Genomic DNA, 14,303 nt, shown 5'->3' with positions numbered 1-14,303 from the left:
TATTAGTTTAACATCTAATTTAACCTATTTTAAATAATATGTAATTTTTATGTCCGTTTTAAATACTATATATATAGGTATATGTCATGCGTGGCAATGTTAGCTATAGAGTTTAGTGGATTATACTTTTCTAATTAAGTTACAATAGTAATATTTTTCAAATAAAAAAAAATACCAATTTGAACTTATCTTCATGTTCCAAGAATATTGTGAATGATGCTTCTGGCAGTGTATTTAAATGAAAAATTCAAATTATATTTTATTTTCTTTCTTCTGCAGTACTTGAAAGTGGTAATTGACGAGAAAGCAAATACTGCTCATCATCATTATCATTTAGTTCATCAGTGTCATTTTCTTTCCCATATTCCATGTCAATTTCATTACATTCCCTTACATTCAGCTCTTCTGTAACATGAATTTCATTTGCTTCTTCTCTTGAAAAAGAACTATCTGCCTCTTCCTTTAGGTGTTGTTGCATTTCAGACTCTACCAAAGCATCCATTCTTGCTCGATCGCGGTCTCTCGGGTATGTGCAATAAAGGAATGTGTAAATGAAGCAACAAATCACCATTGGAATGCCAATGGCCGTGTAGAGTGCCTTGGCTAGTGATGCAGCATTCTCTCTGTCTGTTTCAAGCTCTACCGCATCTGATGACCCTTTTGGGATTGGTTTATAACCATAAACATGCTGAGCCAAGATTCCCACGATTGGGGGAGCAAACGAGGCCAGTATGCTTTCAAAAGAACAATCCAAAGCATAGATGCTTGTCCTAGATTTCTCAGGTACTATCTCTGCAAATATTGGACTGTGATACAGCATTAAACAACATGGTAGCTGGAGGCGAAGATAAGATGTTTTATACTCATGATTATTTGAAGCAATAGTTACTTTATTTATGCTAGAAGTTTTCAAATAAGAGAGCAATAGGCAATAATAGTTTAGCCATTACTGATTCAGCACTAATTCTTAGCCTTTAGTGACATTTTCTGTGCTTGTTATACTGATTCATAGAAGCAGAGTGATACTGCAAAGATTAAAAAAAAAAAAACAAAATGATACGCACCAGTTAGTAGCTGGGCCATTCCAGGATATCGAACATCCCATGATGAACAAAACTAGTCCATGGATGAACGCTGTGGATGGATCATCAGGCAACGCTAGTAGCAAAATTGCCGCTAAAGGGATGGCCGAGCCCGAACTTATCTGCGAAAGAACTATCCTCCCAGAATTAGGAAAACGCTTCGCCAGGACATCTCCCATTTTACCTCCGAAAAGGCCTCCTAGTGAACAAGCAACAATAAAAACAGTCCAAAGAAAAGCTGTTTTCTTGTGGGAAAATCCAATGAGTTCCAACCACATTGGAGCAAACGACATAGCTGACCAGGGAAATGATCCAGAAACCCCCTGCGCCACCATAATCTGAAATGATGGAATTCTAATGACTGATTTTGTTTCTTTGATTAGTTCTTTCATCTCCAAAACGAATGATTTTTTGGAGCTGCGATGATCCTTAGCTCTACCATCCGTCTTAGAGAATCTTGGATCATTTGCATACAAACGTACCAATATACCGACTATCACGCTAATGAGTGCAACCAGATGAAAAGCTATTCTCCAACCAGGAATTCCCATGAAAGATGTTGAGGCTATTAAGACAGAGCAAAGGCCACCGATGATGGCACCGAGATTTCCAGTTAGTTGCAGCCATCCAAAGGCAACCCCACGATTGCTATCGTCAGTTGAGTCCGCAACAAGAGATTGAATAGCTGGTATTACAATGGCAAGTCCAATCCCATTAAGTCCTCTTGAAACTGCCACCTAGTACATCAAATCAATTGAAGCCACTGTGAGTATAAAGATCGATCTTATGTTGTTTTAAATTGTCAATTGAACAATACAAGGTAATAAACTTATTCGAGTTTAATTTATATGTTTCCTTCGTTTTATGTCGAACCTCGTTTTAGGCTGGTGATATGTATAGCCAGATCGGTTTGTATTCACAGTTCAATAAAAGTTAGTTTTAAATGTCACTTCTTTCCCCCTCAGTTTTGTTTTTTTTTTCATAGTGATTTATAAAAAAACATGAGAAAAATACCATAAATGATCAAAATAAAATAACACGCAATGCCTACAAATTGAAAGTAATTGAGGCAAAATGACTTAAGCTTTGATAACCAGCTTAGCCAGAGAAGCTCTTATTTATATAGAACAAGATTACAAGAGAGTAACGTAGTTACATCAAGAGTGTATTAACAGAGTACACACAGTCTTAACAGACTAATAATAAAACACTCAACTAATCTAACAAACTCAACTAAGTGACACTTTCTACACACAAATAGACTAAAAACACCACCTAGAGATCAATTTATATTTCTTCTTTCCCAATAAACCAACTCCATCTAGGTAAGGTCATAGACTTGTATAGATCTGAACCGTAATAAAAAGTAAAATAAGATGAACATTTACATACTCATTCAAAGCAATACAATAAAACTTACTGTACAAAGTAAAGAAAAAAAAACAAAGGAGAGAAAATGACCTGGAAGAAAGTGGAGGAAACTCCGACAAGGAAAGTAGCGGCCGCCCAGAGAAAAGCGCCGAGAGCAATGACGTGTGCTCGGTTGTGACGAACAGCTAGATAAGCAGCGAGAGGATAGCAAAGGGACTGGACTATGGATCGAAAAAGTGTCAAGGAACCCAAACCAGTGGGGTCGGTGTGGAGGGCCGCCCCAACTTCTCTATAGACTCCTGGCAAGAGAGACTCGTCGGCCCTTTCCATGATTCCGGCCAGATTCACTAGCACTAACGTCAAAGTCTCCGACTTCATTTTTGTTTCTGTGATTAGAGTCCTCTGTTTCAGGTCTCTCGGATTTAGAAACAGTCTTCGGGTTATAGTGGGTAGTGGTTGACTTTGGGTTGTTTGCTTTGAACTCAGAAAGAGTACAAAGACAGGGAGTGAAGAAGGGTATAATGGGAAATTGATTTTCATGTAAAGAAAGTGACGGTTGGACCCACCAGAAGTTATATAGAGCAACAAGTTTGGGATATATCAATTTAATTTAACAATAATATTGGTAATATAAAAGAGTAATGATATGCGGGCCAAAATTTACATCAAAACATTACAGATATTGATTTAATAGTTTAACATAGTCAATTAAATTTATTAAAATTGGAACTCATTGTTTTAAAAAGTAGTGACATATCACCGTGTAATATTTGAGTGCACATATCATTACTCAATATAAAATGTTAGTTAAAATTTAATCTCAATTAATTGAAAGTCCTATTTTGTAGGCAATCAATCACGTTTGTTCTTAATATAAAATTCTCCAATAATTATTAAAAAAATGTCAAATATATATAAAAATACGAGGTAGAAGCTTCCTTAATTTTAAATTTGTAAATATTCTTTATAATTTTAATAAAAACTACTCGATTGTTTTTAAAATATATATATTTATAGATATAATAAAATGAATTGTAGTTTTATAGTATATATGAATATGTATATCAATAATCTCTACATATATGACATCTAAATACAACGTTGACATAAATATATGTTTACATGACTACATGACATATATATAAAATACAATAATAATTAATAATAGAAATAAAATAAGAATAAAAAAATTATAGTTTAGACAGTAGTATACATACATAAATTACTCTTAGTTTCTAATATATCTCACAATGTCATTTGCTGAATTTGATGAAGAAAAATAATTTCAATCACTTTATAAAAAATAAATTATCACACAATTTTATAATATAAAAAAATAATACGCATGTTGTTGACGGTAAGAACTCGTCAACGATTGATGGTTAGAAAACTTTAATCTCTATACTACAGAAAGCTTTGAATCAGATGGAAAGAACTTGAATCAGCAGAAGAAAACCAAAGAAACAATCAGGATCATATATCTCTTAAGTCTCTTTCATACATTCAGTTTTCCAACCCCTTAACCTGAGGGGTTGGGGCCTATTTATAGGGGGGCTCTATTGGCCCTGGATACAAACAAGTCCCAGACGACAGGGACGTACACAGGTACTTTGATAGCGCAGTGGCTCAGGGCGTAGTGGTGTCTACCCTCATGATGCCAGAGTCGTGGCCTAGGACATAGTACTGTCGGCTCTGGCGTATGGTCGGGGGTGTCCAAGTGGTACCACTACTCTTCGTACAGGTCCGTACCGCCACTACTCCTCAGACGCAGATCACAGGGCCGTGCCTCTGTTCTCTCCACAACCGTACACCCCGTGTCAGTACACGTGTCCTGTACCCGATCGTCCTCATCAACCCCCGTTTGATACCCAATTCTAACTTGACATTCCCATTAAGTGTCTCTAAGTACTCCTTATGCCAATGCCAAGGAGGCTTCAACCTGTAGGTGCCATGTGAAGCCAAGGCACTAGGAGTCGAGGCTGGCCTACGCAGGTCACATGAAAGCGAGGCTGAGGACACGGGCGGCGCAACATGGCAGCACCCTCGCATAGCGAGGTTGCCCCTCCTCCCCCCGGGTGCAGGCATGGCGAGGCTCGGGGCACGGTTGCCACAACAAGGCATCACCCTCGCATAGCAAGGGTCCCTCGCATAGCAAGGCTGCCCTTCTTCTCCCGAGTGCAGGCGTGGCGAGGCTCGGAGCACGGGCGCCACAACAAGGTCTCACCCTCGCATAGCGAGGGTGTCTCACGTAGCGAGGGTGTCTCGCGTAGCGAGGGTGTCTCGCGTAGCGAGGCTCGATGCTTGATGGAACGAGGCGCACGCAGATGGCCAACCGGGGACCCTCGCATAGCGAGGGGGACGTTCGAATTGGCAAGCGCCCGAGGGCCCTCGCATAGCGAGGGTGGCGCTCTTAGCCCAATTCCTTCACCATCATGTGACGTCCTTATCCCCTTGTGCGGACAATGGGTGACTTTTAGGATGTCTCATAGTATAGAGCTTCACTTGTGAATAGAATTCATAAGGGAGAAATTTCCACATTTACACTTCCCCTCGAGTCTATAAGTACACTTTTAAGTGTGTTTGTAGACTCTCTCTATTTCTCTTGCCTGACATGTACGGCCAACCTTGGGGGACTTAGCCTTGGAAAGTTTCACAACGTCGCTCGAAGAAATACGAAGCGAGGCTTGGAGTTGTGTTTCTTCATAGTGTCCAAAGAAACACAACAGCCACCTAACACTTGGGGGATCCATGAAAGTTCCTAAGATTGCATAAGGACCAATCATCCTCAATCGCGGATCCCAAGGTTACCCATACTCTTAATCTCCTCCATTCATAGGGAGATAGATCCAATGGCTAGGGAATTGTGACTTTCCCTATAAATACCCCCAAGGCTTGAAGCCACTTCTTCTCTTTTTCTCCTCTTTTTTTTTTTTTTTCAAACTTAAGGGGCTCTGGTAAGTCCCTCTTATTACTGTCGTTCGTGGATTACATATTTTTCTTTGATCTGATGGCGATAATCTTTCTGGTGCACCTTGATTATACTTGTAAGGACACATTAACCCGTTGGGCTGTTGGGGTCCTTTTATATTCTTTGCGCGCGCTTATTACTTTTTGCGAGAAGCGTCCTTCTCATCCTTATACATAGTACTATTTTTTTCCAAGGGTCCCTTGTAAGACCCTTTTTGGCTAGCCGGCTTAATGGCCGATCTAGACTTATCGAGTGATTCCCTCCTTACAGCCTCACCTCTTGGGGTGTCGGCCTTTCGTTAGAGGTCATCCTTTTAAACTGTTCCCTTGATATTCATAAGGGTAGCTAATCCTTTTGAATATAAGAGATTTTTTTTTTTTTTTTATCCTTGTCGTCCTACCCCCCAAGTACATGGTGAGATTTATCTTGGCGGGGACTTTAGTTGATACTCGCATAAAGAAGTAAGTAACATACGAAGTGGAAAACAGTTTCATTCATAGTAGTCAGATTACAACGATATATAAATAGATAAAAGGCTTACGTCTACTTGTGAGGTTATCTAGGTAACCTCTTTGATTCTCGTCTACTAAGATAGCCTAACCTGCGACAAACTAAACACAGCTACTGCCTGCGCTGGGAGTGGAAGTCTTACTGGTAGTACTTCCTAAGGTGTTCCGCATTCCACGCTCGAGGTATGACGGTGTCGTCCATGCGCGCCAGCTTATAGGTGTTCGGGGGTATGCACTGAGCAACCTGGTAGGGCCCCTCCCAGTTCGCCCCCAGCACTCCTGCTCCTGGGTCTCGCGTATTAGGGAGTACCTTCCTCAGCACCAAGTCGCCAACTCTGAAAGTTCTCTCTCGCACCCTCGAATTGTAGTGCCTTGCGGCGCGCTGTTGGTATACTGCCACCCTCATTTGTGCTTTTTCTCTCTTCTCTTCAAGCATGTCCAAGCTTTCGCCCAGAGCTATGCGGTTGGCCTTGTCTCCATATGCCTGTACCCTATGGGACTCAACCCGCATCTCAACCTGGAGTACGGCCTCGCATCCGTAGGCCAAGGAGAATGGGGACTCCCCAGTAGTCGTGCGTGGGGTGGTTCTGTAAGCCCACAGCACATTTGGTAGCTCATCTACCCAGGCTCCCTTCATCTTTTCTATCTTTGTCTTCAAGTTCTTCTTAAGGACCCTGTTTATGGCCTCCACCTGTCCATTGGCCTGTGGGTGCACGACCGCGGAGAAACTCCTCCTTATGCCCCTTTCCCTACAATATTCCTCGAAAGCTCCTCCCTCGAACTGGGTACCATTGTCAGAAATAATTTTGTAGGGTACTCCATATCTACAAACAATGAATTTGTTGAAGAAAAAGGTGATGTGTTTAGTGGTTATATCGAAAGATGGAGTTGCAGTAGATCCATCAAAGGTAGAGGCCGTGAAGGATTGGCCCAGACCAAAGAACGCATCTGAAGTAAGAAGCTTCTTAGGGCTAGCAGGTTATTATAGGAAGTTTGTAGAGGGCATTTCAAAGATAGCCACTCCGCTCACCAACCTGACCCGGAAGCAACAAAAGTTTAACTAGAATGATAAGTGTGAAGAAAGCTTCCAGTTGCTTAAGGATCAGCTTTGCTCAACACCAATACTTAGTGTACCGACGCCCAACGATAAGTTCATTGTCTACTGCGATGCATCGAAGCTAGGATTGGGATGCGTGCTGATGCAAAATGACAAGGTGATAGCCTACGCCTCACGACAGCTAAAGGAGTACGAACAGCGCTATCCAACTCACGATATGGAGTTGGCAGCGGTGGTCTTTGCGTTAAAAATCTGGCGCCATTATCTGTACGGAGAACGGTGCGAGATTTATACAGACCACAAAAGTTTAAAGTACTTCTTTACTCAGAAGGAGCTTAACATGAGGCAGCGCCGGTGGTTGGAGTTAGTCAAGGATTACGACTGCGAAATCCTATACCACCTGGGGAAGGCGAACGTAGTTGCCGATGCACTTAGTAGGAAAAGTTATGGAAATTTAGCAGCTTTAGCCGAAATAGAAAAGCCGCTACAACAGGAGCTGATCAGTGCCGGAATAGAAGTAGTTATAGGCAAGCTGACTAACTTGTCTATCCAATCGAATCTGCTAGAGGACATACGGATTGGTCAGAGACATGATGAATCGCTAGCACCACATATGGAAGCAGTCAGAGAAGGCAAGAATACCGATTTCTCAATATCTAGCAAAGGCTTATTGAGATATAAGGATCGGGTATGCGTGCCAAATGATCAAAGTATTAAGAAGAAGATTCTAGAAGAAGCGCACAGCACCCCGTACTCAGTTCATCCAGGGTCTACCAAGATGACTCATGACATCAAGGCAATCTATTGGTGGCCAGGGATGAAGAAGGACATAGCGGAGTATGTATCTAAGTGTCTGGTATGCCAGCAAGTAAAAGCGGAGCATCAGCGCCCTGCAGGTTTATTGTAACCGCTTAGCGTACCAGAATGGAAGTGGGACGATATAGCCATGGACTTCGTGACGGGTCTGCCAAAGACGAATAAGCAGCATGATTCCGCTTGGATAGTAATAGATAGACTAACCAAGTCGGCTCATTTCCTGCCTGTTAGAACTTCATACACGGCAGACCAATATGCAGACATCTACATCCAAGAGATTGTACGGTTGCATGGAATCCCCAAGACGATAGTGTCAGATAGAGGATCAGTGTTTACGTTGAGATTTTGGGGAAGTTTTACAGCAAGCTATGGGTACTAAGTTAAGCCTTAGTATAGTTTTTCATCCTCAGACAGATGGGCAGTCCGAGCGTACGATTCAGATTTTAGAGGATATGCTACGCCCGTGTGTACTTGATTTCGGAGGATCATGGAACAAGTACCTGCCACTGATCGAGTTCTCATACAACAACAGCTACCAGTCAACGATCGGGATGGCACCTTATGAGTTGCTGTATGGAAGAAGGTGCCGATCACCGTTGCACTGGGACGAGGTAGGATAAAGGCAGCTTCTAGGGCCCGAAGCTGTTAGACAAGCTCAAGAAGTAGTAGCGCTTATTAGACAGCGTATGCTTGCTGCTCAAAGCCGTCAGAAATCCTATGTGGATACCAAGTGACGCGATGTGGAGTTCCAAGTTGGAGATCAAGTCTTCCTGAAGATATCTCCTATGAAAGGTGTCAAGCGGTTCGGGAAGAAAGGCAAGCTTAGTCCCCGATTCATAGGTCCTTTTGAGATATTGGACAAAGTGGGACCAGTTGCATATAGACTAGCCTTACCGCCAGCACTAGCCGATAGTCACAACGTCTTCCACATTTCGATGCTACGCAAATATGTGTCAGAACCATCTCACGTCCTCAAGTACGATACGATAGCGCTCTAGAAAGACTTAAGTTACGAGGAACGACCGGTTAGCATCCTAGATAGAGGGATGAAGCAGTTACGGTCCAAGAGCTTTCCAATAGTCAAAGTCCTATGGAGTAACAGTTCTGAACGAGAGGCAACGTGGGAGTTGGAAGAGGACATGCAAGGCCGGTATCCGGAATTATTTGGTAAGTAAATTTCGAGGACGAAATTCTTTTTAGTAGGGGAGAATTGTAGAGTCCAAGAACTTTACTTAGCTAAGATAGATAGTAGTATTATAGTATTTATAGCATTATCTTTGTAACTGTGGATTTTTGGTTCAGACCGGGAATTATTTGGACACTCATAGTAGTACTTATAAGATTTTCTAAGTTTAACCTATAGTTTAAGAATATTAATTTTAACCTAAGGTTTGATTATATGACTGATATTAAGAATAATATTTATTATACCATAAGGTTCAGATAAGGACCAATAGGATTTTAGGCACATGTTATGAATGGGTGATTAAAGATTAAGTATTTTGAGGATTAAATTTAATAAGGGTAAAAGTTTGAATGCTATAAGGTCAGTCAGCAGCTTTGAATACGTTGAGGGCTTAGTCAAGGCTGTTTACTCCATTCAAACTTAGCTAAAAATGTGTAATTTCGTGTTTAATTAATCAGCGTGTGCCGATATATCGCAGCTATAGGGGGCGATATATCGCAGCACGTAGATACGGAAAACACGAGACGATGCACGACAGCCTCGGGCATACTGGCCCAGGCGATATATCGCCTACAGGGGGCGATATATCGCCTCCTTCAGTATATTTTGAAAAGTTTTGAATTCTTTTTCCAATCAACCATTCAACCTCTTGATAAGTCCAGCATCTTTTTGAACGAGTCTTCAGCCTCTGCTGAACGATTATTCAAATTATTTTCACCTAAAAAGCTATTATTTTTATTCAAGTAAAATTTAGATCCTTTCATTCCTAAACTCTATAAATAGGACCTAGTACCCAGCCATTATTCATCTTTTGCTCTAAGTTCAGAGGCTGCAAGTGCTAAGTGAGTGTGGGAGTGTAAACACCTGGGTTGGGGAATCATAAGCTTGATCATTATAAGCTTATCAAACACTTGGGAAAGTAAGGTTTCATAGTATTTCAGTTCGAGGTTTAGATTGGTCTACAAGTCTTCAAGGTATTTCTATAACTAGTTCATTGGTATTATGTTATTTTCTTTCTCATAGTCTTCTAACCTTATTCTTATTTTGGTTAGGAAATCTAAGAACTTACACATAAGTTTTTGGTAAGTATGTTTCTCAAAGGTTTAGTCATTCCATTCCTTCCATTCTTTTCATTACTTTTTCTTCAATCTACTCACCCTGTTATATATGGTTTTAGGAGTGTTCCAAAAGTCCCAACGCTGTCCTCTTATCCCGGTAACTTTGGTAAGGAAAATAGGATAGAAATGCATATGTTATATGTTCTATATGTTATCTTATGTTTCTTATGTTATGATAAGTGTTATGATATGTATGTTTGTAGGCTTGGGCATATGACCCATATGACTAACAAGACCCCAAATAGATTATGGGCATATGACCTACTTAGCTAGTAGGACCCCACTAATCTCATGGTCATATGACTTGTTTAGTCTATGGGACCCCAAGTAATAATGGCCATTATAGTATGTGTATGTAATAAGTGTTATGTTATGTCTTTATGTTCTTACGAAATTTATGTATATGAAGTATGTGTTAGATTTTCCCTGCTGGGCATTAGGCTCATTCCTTTTTGTTTTATGTGTAGGAAAATAGCTTTAGTGGTGGTAAGGTTCGTGGATGCTTAGGATTGTGTATCGGTGGTGAATGGATTCAAGGAGTCGAGAGTTCGATTTTCGAGGATGTAGTCTTATTTTTATGATCTTTACATGTATTTTCCGCACTTCTTATGTAATTCCTTTCATTTTAAATCATGTTTTGTTTTTAAAGACAATGGGATCCCATATCCTACTAATTTTATGAGAGTAACTTTTATTTCTACAAGTTTCTAATAAATTTATGGTATTTTTGCAAATGTAAGTTTTATTAAGTATTTGTATGTATAGTTTCGTTAATGGTCCAAAAGTCTAGAGTAGTGGGTCATTACATTGGCGTGCCTCTGGCATTTGTCGCATCTCGTGGCAAAGTCATGCGCATCTCTCTCCATGGAGGGCCAGTAGTATCCTTGTCTCATGGCCTTCCTAGCTGTGGAGGGTCCGCTCTCGTGGTTGCCACACTCTCCCTCGTGTATCTCCTGTAACACTTTCAATGCCTCCTCCTCTTCTACACACCGCAGGAGTGGCATTGAGAATCCTCTTTTGTAAAGGACCCCATCTACCAGGGTGTATCTAGCGGCCTTGTACACCAACCTCCGGGACTTGTTTTTGTCTGCAGGCAAGGTTCCTTCTTCCAGGTACCTTTTGATTGGCTCAGTCCACGACTCCCTTGGGACACTAATCATATGCACGTCCGCGCCTTTGATGCTGGGTTTGGGTAAGTACTCCACGGGTATCGACTCCAAGATATCACCATCCTTGGTAGACGCCAGCTTCGCGAGTGCATTTGCATGGGTATTCTTTTCTCTGGGGATTTGCTCTATGTTATATGCCACCAATCGTCCCAGATAGCCCTTCACCCTTGTTGCGGATTTTCCTAAGTGTGTGCAAGTGTACACAATCGTTGAACAAGTAATATAATGAAAGTAATTTTTATCGTCTCCTCAAGGATTGCCACACAAATATTGTAAAAATCATCATCAAACAATTTGGGGTGCAATTAACTATCCCTTTTTTTTATGACTAATCAAATTAACTAAAGGACAAAAAGAACTAAACAAGATAATTAATTTAGGCGTTTAACAATAAAGCTGGAAAATGACAAATTGCGATTACTATGATGGTAAAAGCTAGGCATATCAAATCCCCCTAATTAGTAGTTTTGCCCCCTGATGTTGCAACAAAGTTCATAGCAAAGTTCTCTTGTAACTAGGATTTCCAATTTAATGCACATGCCATTTTTCCAAATGCTCATGTTAAAATTCCATCAATTAGATTCATATATTCCTATGCTAAATTTGATTTCAAGAACATAATTCCTAGCATCAATCCTTCAAGTTTGCAAGGTGAATAAAATATTCCTAAGTTATTCACTAATCAATACAAAAGTATCAACATGCATCAATCAAGCATTTCCACTAATTTTTACCCTTCCGGAATTAAAACTAGCTTGTCTCTCACATAAGTTGATCATTCTCAAGCAAGAGATTTGCACAATAAAAATAGCTCAATTGAACAAGAGAGAAATTTCATAAAACAGTCAACAATTTGGGGACAATTACAAATTAGGGTTCATCAATATCCCTAACACAAATAATTTAAGTCATAGTCAAAATACCCAAGTCACCACAATAAATATTCAGCATTGTCTCAAGAGTTCAAGGAAGAAAGAAAAAGAAAATAAAATTATATGGAAGTTGAGTTTAGAAAAACAAGCCAAATTGATAGATATATTCTCTTTTTGTCTTCTAACTCTTAATCCTCTTCTTCTTCTAGCTTCCTTCTCCTTCCTCTTCTCTTCTTGATGATTCAGCTCAAAGAAATTCAGAGAAAACCCCTTCAATGGAGCTTGGGCGGCTGGTTCCCTTCCTTTTTTTACTCTATTTTCTTGGGTGAAGAAGATAATCTCTTTTTGGGCTCACAAAGGGTATAAACCCTCTCCTTCTCTCTCTACACGTGGGGGACAACATTCTGTTCCTTTTCAGAATTTTGCAGCTCCTTTCCACCTCATCTAAGTACATGCCAAGTGTGCAGACTTTATGTTGCTGACTGTCCATACTTTGCTGCAGCAAAGTTGCCTGATGTTGCAACAATTGCCAGAATTTCAGCTCTAATATGATTTCCTTACACATGCTTCACTAAGCTTTCCAAGCACCCTCTTGCTATGCCTTCAAAATAAATACCACCTTTTTAGAACATAATTCCATTATTTTCCACAAGAGTTATCATTAATTAAAACAAATTACACAAACCAAGTTAAGAGACAAAGTGACTAAAACCACACAATAACAACACAAACACTCTATTTCACCTAACTTTTTAAGTCCAAAAGCTCCATTAATAACTCTAAAATATAGAGTTATCAACCCTCTCCAAGTAGGCTGCCATCTTGGGTCCCCTCTCCTGGTATTCCCCCTTTACTTGGTACACTACCAATTGAGAGTCACTGAAGATACGAAGGTGCGTCACTCTCAGCTCCTGGGCTAAACGCAGGCCCGCCAGGATCGCCTCATACTCTGCCTCTTTATTGGAGGCCTCAAACCCAAACCGGATCACGCAATACATTTTGTGTCCCTCGAGCCCGGTCATCATGATGCCCGCTCCGGATCCTCCTTCATTAGACGCCCCATCAACATGCAAACTCCATTCCTCTAAACCCCCTCGCTCCTCCTCTATAACAGGCTGTTCCCCTTCTTCATTCCTTCCTCCATTCGGCTGATGGGTGAGCTCTACTATAAAGTTCGCCAGCACCTGTCCATTGATGGAAGCTCTTGGGGTATACACAATGTCAAATTGACTCAACTCGATCGACCATTTCATCAGCCTCCCTGAGGTCTCAAGTTTATCTAAGACCTACCTCAATGGACTATCCGTCAGGACTTCAATTGTATGTGCATGGAAGTAAGGCCTCAACTTCCTCGAAGCCACCACTAACGCATAGGCCAATTTTTCGATCTCCAAATATCGGTTCTCCGCGTCCACCAAACGCTTGCTAATATAATACACGGGTTGTTGCTGCTTCTTCTCTCCTTTAACCAAGGCTGCGCTGATGGCATGCTTAGACACTGCCAAGTATAGGTACAGCTTCTTGCCTTTCTCAGGTTTTGCCAACAGGGGTGGCTTCCCCAAGTGCTCCTTCAGCTTGACAAATTCTTCCTGGAATTTTTCATCCCAAGAAAACTTTTTGCTCCCTTTGAGGATGTCAAAGAAGGGGAGGAACTTATCGGTGGACCTTGAGATAAATCTATTAAGGGCCGCCACCCTTCCGGTTAGGCAATGCACTTCCTTCTTGTTCTTTGGCGGGCTCATCTCTATTAGTGCCTTTATCTTATCAGGATTGGCCTCGATGCCTCTGGAATTGACCATGAAGCCCAAGAATTTTCCTGAGGATACACCGAAGGTGCACTTGACGGGATTCAACTTCATCCGGTATTTCCTAAGTGTGTCGAACATCTCACCAAGGTCCTTGTTGAGCTCTGTTGCTTCCTTGGTCTTCACTAACATATCATCCACATACACCTCCATATTCCTCCCTATCTGGTTAGCGAACATTTTATTCACCAACCTCTGATAAGTGGCACCCGCGTTCTTCAGCCCGAAGGGCATCACCTTGTAATAGTAGAGCCCTTTGTCTGTAATGAATGACGTGTGCTCTTCATCTGCTGGGGTCATTGGGATCTGGTTGTATCCTGAGTAGGCGTCCATGAAACTCAGTAATTCAT

The 14,303-nt window shown here is 41.1% G+C and overlaps 1 protein-coding gene across 2 annotated transcripts; it reads right to left on the bottom strand.

The window, feature by feature from the left end:
- Positions 1-231: 231 nt before the first annotated feature.
- On the bottom strand, positions 232-2,935 carry LOC133804900 (uncharacterized). 2 transcript variants are annotated; one of them, XM_062243013.1, is made up of 3 exons: positions 2,544-2,934; positions 1,065-1,819; positions 232-806 (listed from the first exon to the last, which is right to left on the bottom strand). In XM_062243013.1, exons 1-3 carry the CDS (start codon positions 2,829-2,831, stop codon positions 260-262), a joined length of 1,590 nt encoding a protein of 529 aa, XP_062098997.1. In that variant the 5' UTR covers positions 2,832-2,934; the 3' UTR covers positions 232-259. The 2 variants fall into 2 exon arrangements, with proteins under 2 accessions (XP_062098997.1, XP_062099002.1); XM_062243018.1 differs by having other exon boundaries at positions 614-792; positions 2,544-2,935.
- Between the last annotated feature and the right edge of the window lie 11,368 nt (positions 2,936-14,303).

This window comes from Humulus lupulus, chromosome 1, assembly GCF_963169125.1.
Source record: "Humulus lupulus chromosome 1, drHumLupu1.1, whole genome shotgun sequence".
Classification (NCBI taxonomy): domain Eukaryota; kingdom Viridiplantae; phylum Streptophyta; class Magnoliopsida; order Rosales; family Cannabaceae; genus Humulus; species Humulus lupulus.
The sequence above is the reverse complement of the archived record's forward strand: the minus strand, read 5'-3'. Positions and strand labels throughout refer to the sequence as shown.

Bases quoted from the DNA above. Each gene is read 5' to 3' on its own strand.
- LOC133804900 (XM_062243013.1), bottom strand. From the start codon at position 2,831: ATGAAGTCGGAGACTTTGACGTTAGTGCTAGTGAATCTGGCCGGAATC. The intron at 1,820-2,543 runs GTCATTTTCTCT...TTGATGTACTAG, and splicing joins TTTCCTCCACTTTCTTCCAG to GTGGCAGTTTCAAGAGGACT. The intron at 807-1,064 runs GTGCGTATCATT...GCTGTATCACAG, and splicing joins AATGGCCCAGCTACTAACTG to TCCAATATTTGCAGAGATAG.